The sequence below is a fragment of the Sturnus vulgaris genome, chromosome 6, assembly GCF_052056855.1.
Source record: "Sturnus vulgaris isolate bStuVul1 chromosome 6, bStuVul1.hap1, whole genome shotgun sequence".
NCBI lineage: Eukaryota > Metazoa > Chordata > Aves > Passeriformes > Sturnidae > Sturnus > Sturnus vulgaris.
This window is the reverse complement of record NC_142248.1, coordinates 1,950,717-1,966,631: the sequence shown is the minus strand read 5'-3', so window position 1 is coordinate 1,966,631 and position 15,915 is coordinate 1,950,717. Positions and strand designations below refer to the sequence as shown.

Genomic DNA, 15,915 nt, shown 5'->3' with positions numbered 1-15,915 from the left:
AAAAAAAAAATCCCTCTAAAACTCATACAACTAGTCATGCTTTAAAGAAAAGCTAGAAAAACCATGCAGAATTTAAACACCCAGAGAAGGCCAAGGGAGCTGAGTGACTGAGGGACAGCAGAGAAGCCAGGGCCTGCCCAGACACCTGGACAGTCAGACATCCACCAGGATACACCCACTGAGCAAAGGAACAAATAACAAATGAACACGTTGTGATTAATGGAGATGACAACTGCTTTAGCTGTTAAATTCTACATGTTGTGGCTTTTAAAGAAGGATGAGAAGTGCAAATGCCTGGTCCAGCAGCTACAGCTAAGCTAACACCCTAGGGGCAAGTAAATGGACAAATAATTTTGCACTGACTATTTTTGGCAAGATATTAGGAAATAAGAGGTTGCTGCCTTGAAAGTTAAGAATTACTTCCACATCCCTGTTTTCAATTCTGTTTTTAAAGTTAAGATCAGTCTAGCATTTAATGTGCAATGACCATTCTCCTTGCACCTCAGCATCGTGGAACTCAGCACAAAAAAACTCCAACGGACTGCAGAAAGAGCAGGAACAAAAGGCTAAAGTTCATATTGCTGATCTCTCAGTTTTATGAGCATCTAGGTCTACCTGTGTCACGAAAATAATGCAAGATAATCATACAGAAGATGAGACACAAAACCCTATGGACTAGTAAACTTGAAAAAAGGAGATGCTGAAGCCACAGGCAATTTTATTATAGCATCTATCTTCCCAGTAATGATATTTTCCACTATCACACTTCTCTCTTTGTAAGCTGCAGAGGGATTTCTCACACTGATTATAAGCTAAATAAATGGCTACACAGCATTTCTTTCACATTCTATACTGAAAATAGGACTGAAAATGGACCATAAGGGAATCCAATTAAATAGTCACCAACTGCCTATGCCAATCTCCAAAGGGTTAGGCTAAACAGATCCTTTTCCACATGTATTCTCTGTCTTAGATTGCTATTTCAATAGCTTCATATCAAAGTTTTTTTTTTTTTTAAATAAAGCAACTATAATCCTTTGGCTAATAAGTGCTAAGAAAATCTTTGCTCTGAGACAACTGTATCCTGTTACCAACTGAGGAATGCCTCTGAACTGTCTGCTTGGGGTGGTTTTGTCAATAGAGCATTGGCCTGTGTGATATATAAAAAATTAAGTATTTACCCCTAGTAAATATACCTTCAATATCCTTGGCTTTATTAACTCAATTCACCTTGGCACTCCATCACCATTTCTTTGAATGGGAAATGAGTAATCCTTTAAACAACTCCATAGACAGCCACTGGCATTTAGAGCTGACTGCTGTGGAAAACTACAGATTGTGCAAAAGCTTGCATCTACAGTATTTTTAAGGATTGATACTGCTATGGTTTTAAGAAAGGTATTTTCTGCTATTGCTGATAAAGAGAATGGGTGGAGTACTTAGAATCCTTGGAAACCAGACAAACTACACTGGCAGAAGCAGCAGGAGAGAAGGGCAAGAATTCCTGCCCATACAACATGTCAAGTAACATCTGGGGGGTGAAAACCTCCATGATTTCAAGCTCACTCCACCACCCAACTCATATTATTTCATTTTTTTTTGCAAGTCAAATGTCTGTTCTGAGGTTGTGGCTCAGAAATCTAACCTAACATTATATTACAGAGAAGGGCTCTTCAAACTGCCAAAGCAGTCCCCAAATCTTCCCTACCAACAGCTGTATCTACTCAGCTAGTGTCAAACTAATACTTGAATATAACAAATGAAGAGGATACCTGAGGGGGAAAAAAGTGGAACCTAGAGAAAAATAAATTTTAGACAGTTTTTAGTGTGCCAAGACTGTGATAGCATCTAAGGAAACTGAAGCTTAAAACTGTGGCTCTGCTACAGATCCAGCAAGATGCAGAAGCATTAGAGACTGGCTCAGTCACCAGTCTACATGAAGTCTAGAAATCAGGTGCACTCAGTCTGTCCAGAGAGGCTCTTAACTCATTGTAATTTGGCATAAAGCACACTTGCCTTTTAGTGCATTTGCCATATGCTATTTTCTGTGCCTAAAACTGGAGAGGACCATCAGATGGGGCTGTAGTAACGTCAGAAAGAGAGAAAGTGGATTCCTGATATGCTGTCTCTGTACCAAGTTCTTACCAGTCCTCCTTCCTAACCCAGGGAGACTCCTGAAACACACATTTAAAAAATCATGGCAAATTTCTCATCTCTTGCAGATACCACTCGTAAAGCATGAAAGAAACAACATGATTTAAATTAAAAAATAAAAAACGTTTCACAACTTCATCCACAACTCAGGTGAAGCACAGAGTGACGAGATACTTTCTGCAGAAAGTAATAGGTAAGTCTCTTGGTCTAAACACATTGAGGGCAACACAGGAGTTTACTGAAGAAAGGTAAGAGGGAAACAGCACTTGTATTGAGAGTTCACTAAACTTCTCCTATCCTCAGGTTTTGTTTCATGCAAAGAGACGTGGCAAAAATAGATTACTAACATTTGTTATCATCAGGAAAGGCTAGCTTGAAGTAGAAAAGCCTGACAAGGAAAGACACTTGGGATTTTGGTTTTCTCCCTCTCTGCTGCTACCCCCTCCATACAGTCCTCCTTTCCCAGCTTCTGTATGCACAGCCCCAGCTCATGTCCACACATGTCTGTGCTAGTTAATGTATAAAATTGCCTTACCAGCAGCAGCGCAGCGAGCAGATGATGAATTCCATTCCAACAAAATCAACAGCAGGGGATTTCCGACAAGATGGCAATAGAGTAAAACACAGTTCAGATACTCAAAGAAACATGGGAAGCCCAAGATAACTGATTACTGAAACACAGCCTGAAATATCAGTAGCACTTTTCCAGAATTCAGCAAGATGCAACTTCTGGCAGGCAGAGTGAAAAATCAGAAAAAGCTTCTCTGCTAGAGAATGGGCATACATAGCTCGTTCTTGAAAAGACAGCTGCACAAAAGAAAGGAATAGGCTTTCTGCCTTTCTTTAATCTATCAGAATAACTGTTATCTATAGTTTCCTCCTCTTCTTTTAGGGTAGGACTGTTTAAAATTTAAAAAAAAGCACCTCCTCCGAGCAAATTAAGGGTTAGCAACTATTTTGATAATGCTTTTCTCTATCTAGTTCTGCCTATCTTTCAAGTCAGTTTGGAAGCAAAGAAACAGTAATACCAAAACAATAAATAAGTAATGAGAACTATTTTTTCCAATCATTCATTTTCTCTTTCACGACATTAATTCCAGTGACTCAGACATATTACAGTCCAAAATATCTGTTCAGTCTGTTGCGTTTTCTAAAACTTAACTCTCTTCCTTGAAAAGTGTTGAAACAATTGGTTTACACCTATTTGGTAAGATTTCATAAACCCCATTCATTTTTCTGCTTATTAGACAGGAGGGGAAAATTGCCAGCCACAGAGCCTTAAAGCTCCACCTTGTGGAAGATGCCTAGAATATTCCAGTAGGCTTCAGGGAGAAAAGGACTTCAAAATAAGCCTACAATTAATAACATTGACATTTTTCATCAGTCACACAGTAAGATAACTTCTTACATGGATTCTGCAGCAGCAGAAAAACAAGCAGTGGGGGACTACCAATAAAAGGAAAATAAATGGCTGTAACTTGAGTCCTGTGTCCAGTTCTGGGGACCTCACTGCAAGAAAGACACAGAAGTCCTGGAGCATGTCCAGAGAAGGCAATGGAGCTCGGGAAGGTTCTGAAGCACAAGTCTGATGAAGAGCAGCACAGGGAGCTGGGGTGATTCAGCCTGCAGTAAAGGAAGCTCAGGGGTGACTTTACTGCTCTCTACAAAGACCTGAAAGAAGGTTATAGGGAGGTGGGGTTGGTTTCTTTTTCAGGAAAAAAGTGATAGAACAAGTGAAAACAGCCTCAAGTTGTGCCAGGAGAGGTTCAGGTTGCACATCAGGAAGAAATTCTTCAATGAAAGCATGGTTAAGCATTGGAATGGGTTGCCAAGGCAAGCTGTGGAATCACTAGGGCTGTTCAAGAAATGACTGGGCATGGCACTTAGTGCTGTGGTTTAGTTGGAATGGTGGTGTTTGGTCTAAGGTTAGACTCAATGATCTTGGACTCTTTTCCAACCTGAATGATTCTGTGAAAGGCTGGTTTTGTTTTGTGGCAATGCAATAGTCATCCTGCACTGAATCAGCTGATAGCACCAGCAACAGTCCAGAACACAACTTGCTATCACCTTGTCTCCTGGTTCTTGTGCATTAGACTTACTCTCTTTGCAAGCAGGAAAACAGAGAATCACAGACAGGTTCACCTGGACAAGGAGCTGACAACCAAAGAATACACCAATCCTGCCAGCTGGAATGGGTAGGTGACTAACAGAAATTACCTTGCAATACTGCATTGACTGTAATTTTACACAGGTGTTCCAGAATCTATTCACAGTCCCCTCCAGCCACCTATTACAAACTCACTCAGCTGAAAGCTTGTGCTGAGAGCAGCTTGGCACATCCACGTCCTGCTGCAGCCCTGGGACATTAAAGCACACCGAGCTGGTACTGCCCTCTGCTGAAAGAACCTGCACAGGAAAACTCCAGCAACTTCTAGTCGATTTTTCCTGAGTCATATATGTACCTTGTTTTTCCTTCTTCCTGCATGCCTTTACAGTATCCAGGGTTCCGTTTTATCTTGTGTTTTTTCCTGCTGCTTCTTCCCCAGGAGGGCTACAAAGATGTCCGAGAGGTTTAGGAGTTTATATACTGTAATACCAGCACACACAGCTCCAGAAACCAGAGCTGCTGCACTAAAGCACTGCAGACACAGCCCATGTTTTTAGCAATGTAAGTGGAAGCAGATAAAATCATTAAAAAGAACAGAAAGTGAGGCATTCAAAAAGAGCCCTATAAAAATTTAAATTTTTCCTTTGTCATCTGCAGTACAGCAATCATACAATAGTGTCATGAGATGTTCTTTTGTGTAGTAAACCCAAGATACTTATAGAAAATATATCCATGTCCATTTAATACTTTGAATTCGTAAAATTACCATAATTAATAACTAATTACTAGCAGTAATCACATTACTTTCTCTGATACAAATTTTGCAATGTTTCTATTTTTGATCAGTTGCTCCGCTTTGAGATTCAGACATTCAGAACAATCTGAAAATCTGAATACCTTAAGGACTGAAATACCGTACCAAATCTCAAAGTGCAGTGCTTTTAGCAACAAAACAACATCTGGCCTTGGAACAGTAAGGAGCACGAAGTTTGAACTGCTTGACTGCAGGATCCCTGTACATTCAGAGAAAATGCAAACCGGGAAGAGCATCCCTGAAGCTCAGCAGAGAGCAGGGAGCTGCAGAGGGAGCCCGCTGCCCGCAGGTCCCCAGCTCCGGAAAGGCGGGGACCGTCCTGTCAGCTCAATCCACAGCCTGCGCTCGCTTCCATTTCTCAGCAGTGATCGTATCGGGAAAAAATAACCTGTGATTACTCAGCAGCCTGACGTGTTGCTGCATGGTACCCTTCGAGTAAGTATGTTAAAATTGGTGCTTGTTTTAAATTACACTCAATATTTTATTCTTCCTGTTCTTTACAACTCCGAGTGACCTTTCAACTTCACACAGGGCTTCTGTTGGTTGTTCACTTAATATCCTGGTTTTCCCCTTTACTCAAAAAAAAAGAAAACAAATCCAAAGCAAAAAAAAAAAACCTCAGCCTTTTACTGCAAGAAAAATGTTTGCAGCCTCCATGAAGTCTTTATAATTTTCACTGTTGGTAGCTGTTATCAAAAAAGAGCCCAGATACAGCAGAACAAAACATTAAGTTTATTAACAGATTTTAAAACCAACAGAAGAGATTAAATATACTCCAGCACATAACCAGAAACAATATACTTCACCTTCACACACTGCAGTCCTTTGGATTAAACTATCAAGTCTTATATAAAAAAGAAAAAAAACCCCTAACTTATAGTTTTTCTTCTAAAATGCAGAAGTGTATTTAAATTTTGTATAGTTCATGGAACAGAACCAAAATCATCATAATAAAAACATTATGTACGGATAGGAGGCCAAAAGCCCACTTGTGTATTAACAATGACACAGACCTTCAAAAAATGACATTCCACAGCAAACTACCAGTAGTACCTGTCATCACTGGCAAGTGAAAGCCCCTTGTTTAAATTTAGCTTTATTACTCTTCATGAAATTAGAGCTAAAAATGTCTAAAATGACACTTCATACATTGAAGTTTCAAAGCCACTGTCCTCACTCTGAACCCCATACAAGCCTGTGAAGAAGGAAACTATCATTTTTTAACCCAATAATCCCCTTTTGCCCCCGTACCTTGCTTCAGCTCCGCTTGTGTGCACATTCTAGATGCAATGGTCTGGATTAGTTTACTCAGAGCACTGATCACTGCATTCAAGAGCAGACAGGCCCAGTTTAACTTATGTAACCTCATTACCAGATGACTGCAGGAGCACAGTGAAACTGAGAAAAGAAGTGCCTTTTGTCAGTTGGTTGCAGGTTTGGTTTTTTTGAAGAAACGTGATATATATACCCTGAAAAAGACATGCAACCACATTGTTCTTGTAACAGAAGCAGTAACACGTCTGGCCTAGTCCCAGTCAGTCTTGTTGTGATAAAACCCTATCATGTTTCTAGCAATTTCTTCCTTAGAAATCAAGAGCACTACAGCTAGATTATCTCTTGGAAAGCCCCAAGTGCTGCTACATGCTTTGTCACGACAGCACTCTGTATCTTCCTGCTTGGCAGCCTCGCCATACATTATCACTCCCTGACTCAGCTGCTATATGCTCAGTTGTTTGGTGGGGAGTGACTGTGCCTGCTCAGCCACTTAGGCTGCAAACATACATAGCATCAAAGGCCTTGCAGGAACTGACAATTTTGATTTTTAATCCACAACTTCAATTAGATTAATCAGCCTACAGAATGAAAATTCATTAAATTCCAAAGATCCCTTCAATAAAACCACAGGAGAGACCTGTCTGTCCATGGAAAAACACTTTCTCCATCATTAATAATTAAAACAGCAAAACTTCATAAATGTAAGGCTGGACTCAGGCTGCCCAGCTATACTGAGAACTACATGCAAAAGGTATAATTACAGGAAGAATGTTCCAGGCAGAGTACAAGAACTGGGCAAAAAGCTCAGAACCATGAGAAATTCATGCCTGTTTCATCTTACAATAATAAAATGAGACAAGTTTATTCATCTCCACCTTTCACAGAAATTACAACCCATGGAGACTGAGTACATGGAACAAAATGCATCAATTTGCCACAATAATGCACTCTGACAGCAATACACATAGCGTGACCTTTAATCCATGTAGGCCTCTTCTGCACATTTAAAAGGGAAGTTTGGAAGCATGGAAGCAATGACAGATTACATGAGTGTCATTGACAAGTCTTTCCATGTGTTGTGTTATTTTAATGTATTTAATAACCAAAGACATCAAGTAATTCTGTTGCCACTATCCCAACTGAGGTTTCATGCTAAGGGCAGTTATGCTTATGGTATCCACAGCTCTCAATTATAATAAAGGACAAAATTCCAGCACAGGAGGTTATTAGCAGTTAAAAACTATGAATCCTTATTTGTAATACTGTGACAGAACTTGACCACTACAATTTAAAATAACCAATCAGAGGAAAATTCTTAAATAAAAGGATGTGTACATAATACTAATTTCATTGGAAATTAATATCCATGCAATACACAGAGATTATAATGAAAGTAATGGAAAGTATTTCTGAATTTGATACATGAATGTACAGAAAGACAACATTTTTCTCCTTAATTAGCATGTTCCCTCTACCTGACCTTTGAGATCTTTTTTTATGAAGCCTGAGAAGACCAACATTCTGGAATGTTGTCCTTGCCCAATGCTAGAGGAGATTTAAAATACAGGCAGATGAACAGGCAGGCTAGTCCATGGTTTGTCCTTTCACATCTACATAGGCAAAATAACTGAAGGCAGCTGAAGAAAAACTGACAGCACACTCAGTTTCCTCTTAAAGAACAGGAAATCCATGTTTTGGTTCCCTGAGTAAAACTGTTCAGAAAGACGTCAACACACACACACAAAAAAAGGTAAACATATCTGGCCTGCAATGATATGACAAACTTAATATTCGGCCTTTTTGTGCACTTGGAAAATTTAATACCTTCTGAATGTACATTTGTATTTATTTATTTCCTGCATTATCTACAGCAGCACATGTAGGGAAGCAGCTGGACTCTGGAAATTCAGCTTCTCTCTGCTGCTATTCATCCTAATGTTACATAATGGACCAGCTTCTATAGTGTGACTGCCACCCTTGTCTTCAGGGTCTGCTTTACAGAGTTCTCTGTTTTTTCTACAGTAACCTACACCACAAGATCAGTATCTCATCATAAAATCATTTGTGTCTAGCTCATTGGCAATGTCAGCATTATATCCTTAACAGAAATGACCTAATCCATCTTATTCTGCATGGAAAGTAAAGGACTCCTCAATTATCTTCAAATATGTGACTTTAAACATACTGCAGTTATCAAAGGCAAACACACACCCTTTGGGTTGCTGGGAAACACGACTTTTCTAGTTTGCCTGTTTTAATACAGGATATACACACCTGCAGTACAGCACAATGACAGGAAAATCAAGTTGATTTTCCCAAAGTATTATTTTCTCTGATTAAAAATTCCCAGATGCAACACGCCGTTTTCACCTATGGCTCCCTCTACCCCCCCCATGCCTACAGTATATTTGATTCTGTAAGTTATTTAACTTCAGTGGTCATTATGACCATTCAAAAAAAAAAAAAAAAAAAACACCAAAAAAACCCCAAAAACCACTGTCAGCCACCAAGGCTGAGCACAGTAATACTTCTCATCCACAGACATGGAAAAAGCACCTTCCAAAACATGCACTTTCCAAAGCACTTCTGCTATGTAGAGGGTTCAAAACCATATCCTCACAAAGGCAGAAGAGAAATAAGCCTCATTTTTCCTTACACCTTAAATAAATGTCTCACATACTGGCCTCAAAATCACCCTTCAACCCTACAGTAAAGTTCATCAAGGTCCCAGACCTCAAAAAAATAAACCACACAAGCAAACTTGTTGAAACATGTTGAAAAAGAAACTAACATTGTACATTGAATAAATAGAAAAAGCGCTCACTAAAGCCACTGTAAAGATATTACAAAACAAAATATTGAACAGATCAGCATGATTAACATTTTAACAGTCATCACCAAAAGGACAATAAATAAAATATATTCAGTAACATTTCATCAATTTGCTTTATAAATCCATAGTGCAGGAGTCAAACCTAGAAATTAGGTAAAAGTAGCTTGGATGTTTCAGAAAGAAATTTAAGAAACTATCTTCCCTCCAGCACACCACATATATCCCAAGCTTTTTCCAAAGAAAATGAATCACTTCCCCATTTAGAACTTCTCCCTTTCTTGCTTAGAGACCTGTAAGAGGGGTATCACAATATTAAAGGTCTGCCATTACACTTTTCTTTCTCCCAGCTTACACAGACCCTTTACTTACAGGCTAAGTAATTCGTTTACTGTGGAAATTTTTCCCAAAGGGGTAAATTGTATTTTAAGGACATACTCCAGCACCAACATATTTCTTGGGAGAGAAATTGACTTAAAGTAAAATACAGAGAAAAATAGCATACTCAGTGATTATTACTGCTGTTCTGACTTCCAGGTTAATAAGAATTTAACCACTCTGCATGCAGCATCAAGAGGAGGTGCATTAGTTCACACCTCAGGAGACTTAGCCCAGCCCAATGTAACTTTTATCAGTTGTGCAACACAGCTGCAATTCAGACAGCCCCTTCACACAGCCACAAAAACTAATGCAGGAAGTCCTCCACTTCCTCTCATTATCATTACACTTGCAATAGAATCATCAGCATCCTTTGTATGAGCATGTACCTTCTCGATTTGCTGCACAGTGTCCCTTTGGAAATGTGTTACAAAGAGACCCAAAGCACAACACCCTCCACCTTCTCTCTCTGTGCCTGGGACACAGAACAGTCACCTCCCAAGGTCATTATGAGGAATACCATTTATAACTTGCTAAGCTTAAGAAGCTGCACAGTTCTGCATAGCTGTCAGTTTAGGGCAGCTGCTTAAACCCAGGGCAGCAGCGAGGGAACAATTTCCCCTTCATAAAGGTCTTGGTTCTCTCACAGAAATCTCACCTTCATGAGAAACACCTCATAGATCAGGTGACATTCTTACATGACAGCAGAAACATGGCTTTAAATTAAAAAACTGAAGGGCAATTCATCTTTGTTGAGGAAGAGATGAATGTATATTTCAGATCCTTAATATTAGTGGTGGCCTTCCTCTTAAGGAAAGTCCTTAGTTAGAAATCACTTCTATAGATAATGGAATCTTCCAAATGATTTCCTTCTCAGGGATTGCAAAATCTGTTTGTAAAGATGCAGCAGTCCACAGCAGAGGGAAATCACCCTTGAAAACGTTTGGTCATGAATAATGCATTTAAAACATGTATTACCTAACAGGCAAATGCATTACAGATTTAAAAGCCAATAAGTGAAATGGGAAGGTTTTTTTGAAATTAAAATCAGGGCACTGTGTTTTTCCGGCAATGACTAACCACAAGTGACAAACTAGTTTTAAATACGAAGTTTGCTGTTATAGATCTCTTCTGAGACATGCAGGTCTCAGACTTCTGCAGAAAAATTATTAATGAAAAATGTTTTCATAGTTATCATGTTACTCCAGTAAAGAAACACTAAGAAACTCAAAGCCTGATGGAAATGGAAATCTAAGCTGAAGCCACAGGACCCAGGAGTGTCACATTTCCTTCCCTTTGACTCAGGCCTGGATATTCTAGGCAAAATAAACCCATCCAGGATGGTAAAATATGCCTCTCTGACAAACCTGCTGCAGCACTGCTGTTTTCAGAGGCTTCTTTGAAAATGTGGTGTAAGGAAGAGATCTAGCTACCCTAAAAATTAATGTACTCAAAACACTGTTTAGAGCTCTCTATTGTAAATGCTGTCAGAACTCATTGTAATGCCAGATGTATCTTAAATTCCTGGTAGTGTTTCACAGATAACTTAGAAACAAAATACAACAGTAGCTCTATTGCCAACTCTTGCTTACTTTTAAAAAAAACGTATAAACAAGCCAATCTGAATTGAAATCATTGTGTTTCAAAACATCATCCTCACTACCACTATCACTTATTTCATGGGCTACCACCAGAATTATTTCTTATTATCCAGTCAGTCAAAATATAAGCATTTTTCACAGCGTGGCTTAGTAAAAATATTAATTCATTTTTTTCCTATTTCAGGGAAAATATTCCATTTACAAAGTATGATTTTTCAAAAAGCCACATAAAAATATCTGAATGGTAGAGAAGTTTCAAGCTTGTTTCTTCAAATGGTTTGCCGTTAACTTTTCCTTTTAGCTGGAATCAAGAGTGCTTCAATTCTTCACTATTATTCACAATACTCTTTCTGCAGATTAGGCTATTACCCAAGCAAAAATTTTCCTGTTAGACTGAAGAGTATGAAATGTACACAGAATATAAATTTTTAAACATTTTGGATGCGATTTGCAAGATTCTTTCTAGCGGCTGAAAACTTGAAGTTATTTTTCTGACTCCTGCTCTTTCTTCAGGCCTGCAGCAGTAAACAGAGGTTATCAGCCATCCCTGAGGTGCTGTGTTAACAATCACTGCAGAACCTACACCCACAAAGTTTCTCCAAAATCAACAAGTGAGAGCAAAGCTCAAAGTGATAACTATATCCATGCTGACCAGTGGAAAACCACCTGCAACCTACATACCCCAGTCTTACACCAGGGAGGGAAGACACACTGAAATTCAGTCACAACCTGGAGTTACTGGTGGCAACCCATTCCCTAATACTCGAGGTGTGCTGCATTTTCTAGTACCATGGTCTGTGTAGATAAAGTCATCCTCAGGAAAGAGCTAAACAAAAAAAAATTCATTTGTCCCTTAGGCTATCTCGATATTTATCATGTTTACCAACAGCTTAACAAGATGCAGACTAAATATCACAAGGATATCACCATATGTGAGTCTTTAAAATATCAGCAGTTCTCAGTAACTTTCCAAAAGTTACCATTTTAGAAATGGGAAGTGAAAGACAAAAGGGAGCTGGAGAGATGTGTCTGAAGTCACCTGGCATGCTATGGCCAAATTCAAAATAAAAACCCAGTTCTGCTGGAGTCCTAAACAAGCTCTCTGTAGAGACAACAAGAAAACCTGAAATCCAGTTAAGTCACATCAAGAGCAGCTTCACTTGTTAAGCAAATAATTTTATTCCAAGTTCACCAGCATTTCTTAGTAAATTCTCCTAACAAATATTTATAACAATATGAACACAACAGAATTCTCTCCCTTGCCCCCTCTGGAAATATAAGGAGACTTAATTGCAAGGAGCAAGTTTAGAGGTATTTTATGATCCTCACCAGAAATGGTTCCTCAAGGACTCAGAGGGTGGAAAGCTAGACAACTTTTCCCATTCATGTCTCTTTGATAGGCCTATAGCACATGTTCATCACAACCAAATGCAGACTTTGGAAAGCTTTAGTGGTGCACAGATGTTTCTCCAAGCAACTCGGGCAAGAAATAGACTGATTCATCATCAACAAGAAACTCTAAACTAAATAGAACCTAAAATTCACTAGTTAACAGAACTCACAGCACTACCCTTAAACCCTGCTGAAGGACACTGGCTAATGAAGAAACAGCAATTCTCAACACAACACATAGTGTACTTTCAGGTTTCTCTCTTGAGCTAAACTAAGCAGGCCAAGGGATGCTGAGAACAGTGGGGAAAGCTACATGGCTTGTTAAAATAGGGATTGTTGTCTTTTTTAACTGGCTAATGTAATCCTTTCCCTCCAATTTTAGTTAGCAAGAAGGTGATATTTAAATAAGTGGCTGCAGGCATTACATTTCTCTTAGAATTATCATCCAGCATTGATTTGGTTTTGGTAATTGCCTTTGGACATTCTAGAACAACAGACATCATGAAATATACACTGATGAAAAAATGAAAGAGTTTTTCAGACAGCCACTATGCACTTATCTGGTACTGCAAGTAATTTGTCCTCTTGTTTGTATCTGAAAGCAATGTTAAGCTGAGAGAAAAACATTTCAGAATAAATGGGAGGCCTAGCACAATCATAGCCAACATTAGCCTGAAACCTGCACCATTAAACCATGTTTATGGGGAAGTGAAGAAACTGTCCAACAGTCTTGTGAAGGTTTGTAAAACCATTATCAGCAGGAATTTAAGAGCTGCAGGTTTGTATTACAAACGTTGGAAGACCAATGCACCAAACCTTACAACGTACTGTGATTTTGGAGTTTTTTCATTTTCAGTGTGAAATAAGGCAGAAGTAACTACCACGCACTCACCTGCACAGAAAAATGCTCTGGTGCAACACAAAGCTTTTCAAAAAGTTCATGTTGTGAATCTGAAACTTGGCTCAAACTCGGATAGGGCAACAAGACACTCATCCAACAGCTGCTGGCTGTTTTCATCACAGGGAAATACCTCCAGTTTGCAGTTGTGTTCTTTCACAGCTGCACAGTCCCCATGAATCCATACAGCAGCCCACAAATATTAGTTTCACTTCTCCCTCTGCACTCCTGCACTGGGAACATGCAGATGGTAGGTGCCTGCACACTGGGTGCTTCTCTGTTTTGGATGGCTGTTGAGATAGCACTGGCCTTAAACACCCATTGGCCTCGAGTGAGACAATCTGGTTTGTGCTTTGTTATTCTAATATATGGATTTGCATAGCATTCTTGAAATAGTTTGCTGGAAATTGACTACTTGGACTTAGTTTTCTAAACGGCACTGTCCTCCCAGTCGTTAAACACTTGGTGGAAATCATATTCCAGCTTTTATACTTCAATCACTTGAGGAACAATTTCTTCTCAACCATCAGGAAGCACTAAATTACCAGCCTGCATTCCACAGTGTAAAAAAACTACACTGTACAATCAGGTGAAGTAGTTTTCCATGTTTTTCCTAAAATTATTTCATCCCACCAACGTGAACTATTCAAAAACAACATGTGACACTAATCACAGATTTTCCCTACTAGAAAGCTACAAAGCATCATTACCACATCCTTCAATTAAGGACAGGGTGTTCTACTTCCCTAACAGCGTCCCATTTTGCCCGATAAATAACTACAAAGCATCATTACTGCATCCTTTAGTTAAGGTTACAGGGGTTTGCTTCCTTAATGGTGACTAACAAACAGTACCTGAGCTAGAGGAAAAGAGCACAATTCCCCTTCTCCTGCTACCTGCAGATTGATTAATGGTAAGAAGCTGTTTTGTAATCAGTGCTACAGAGAGCAAACTCCAAGACAAGCTCAGATGAGTGCCTGGTCTTGCAAGAGCCAACACATTTCTTCTGCAGTGTTTCTTAATATATAAAATACTCAGATCCTAGTTAGGAATTTGAGGGTGAAAGTTTCTGCAAGAGCGCTACAAGACTTATTCACTTTAATTTTATCAGAAGGCAATATTGACCACCATAACTATATGTACATATATAAACCACTCCAGAAGTACAACCAGAAGTCCCAAATGCTCCTGAGCAATAGCACTGGTATTTGCAACACCACGGTGTCACCATCCCGTGAAAGCAGAAAGCCAATATTTTGCTGAGAACCAGAAGATGCGACTACAGAAAAATTACTCTTGTCAGGTGATGCCTGTGCTCTGAGTGGCAAGGTACCCCAAAACAAAATATATTATCCTTTAAGATGAAAATCCCACTAAAGTTTGTCTGATGGAAGAATTCAACTTCTCCTTAGCAAAATGGTTGTGTAATTTTTGGAAGTGCATAAAAACAGTTCTAATTTATGATGCACTGCTTTTTAAAGTTAGCTTCAGTTCCAATTAAATCACAAGTGGCATGGCTGAGAGCACAGTATTTTCTGCTCTGCTGGGGTGGCCGGGGTCCAGGCCATCTGTGTGGAATGCAAGGCAGGACATTCCACCCTTCCGCCAGCATGTCCAGCGGTGCCAGCCGCTCCTGCAACCCGCCAAGGGGACAGGGAGGGATCTGCTTTTGTTTTCCTTATTTGTTTATTTGCTTTACTCTGGCAGCAGGCAAAGGGCTCTTCTCTTGCCAAGTTCATTACTATTGTAAAATGTTCCCAATTACACTGAGTGAAGCACTACATTGAGAAGGAGAAAAAAAACCAAAAACCAAAAACTTTAAAGTTTACAATTAAACTACAGAACTTTTTAAGTCCAGCTCCCACCTGTTTCCTTGATTTTAGGAAACAGGTGGGAGCTGGATTTAGCACATCTCTCCCAAGTGCTCAAATCCACACACTTCACTCATTCAAAATATTTCTTACAAATTTTTCAATTAAGTATTTTGTTAAATTAAAGAAGCATGCAAGTTCTATCAGCCTCTTCATTTACTGGTCTTCTACACTCCCTTCCAAACAACTTCCAAAACTTCAAAGTTTTATGTTTAGATCTGGGACTACTCAGCCATAGGTGATATAATAACGACTATTTTCCAAAATTATGATCACTTTGTTATTATCAATATGAAGGCATGTCTGTATCTTTTTGGCTCCCATTAACTTTCTCCCTCATCCCTCACTCACTGAGTACAGATACAAATTGTCGGCGGAGCATCTCAGAGTCTCCTAAAGATGACAGACTAATCAAGCAGCAGTATTCCACTAGTGGCTTAGCAGATTCAGGAAAAGCACATCATAGTTTTTCTCAGTGGCACCAAAGCCTAAATCAGCTTTTTTGTACAACTCTATTTTGAGGGAGTGAAAAATGCTACTTAAAAGGTAAGATTACGACCTCCAGTTTTATCACTCTGGACATCAAGTTGACTTT

The 15,915-nt window shown here is 39.2% G+C and overlaps 1 protein-coding gene across 2 annotated transcripts in view; it reads right to left on the bottom strand.

Annotated features, from left to right (window-relative positions):
* The window catches only part of MOB2 (MOB kinase activator 2), a 106,943-nt gene that overhangs the window by 69,986 nt on the left and 21,042 nt on the right, over positions 1-15,915 (bottom strand). The window contains exon 1 of one of the 2 annotated variants that reach the window (XM_088166683.1): positions 2,690-2,739. The exons of the other annotated variant lie outside the window; for it this stretch is intronic. Within the exon in view, the coding sequence (XP_088022809.1) occupies positions 2,690-2,724 (35 nt within the window). The 5' untranslated portion in view covers positions 2,725-2,739. Of the gene's footprint in view, positions 1-2,689; positions 2,740-15,915 lie in introns of those variants that run through there. 2 annotated transcript variants of the gene reach the window in all.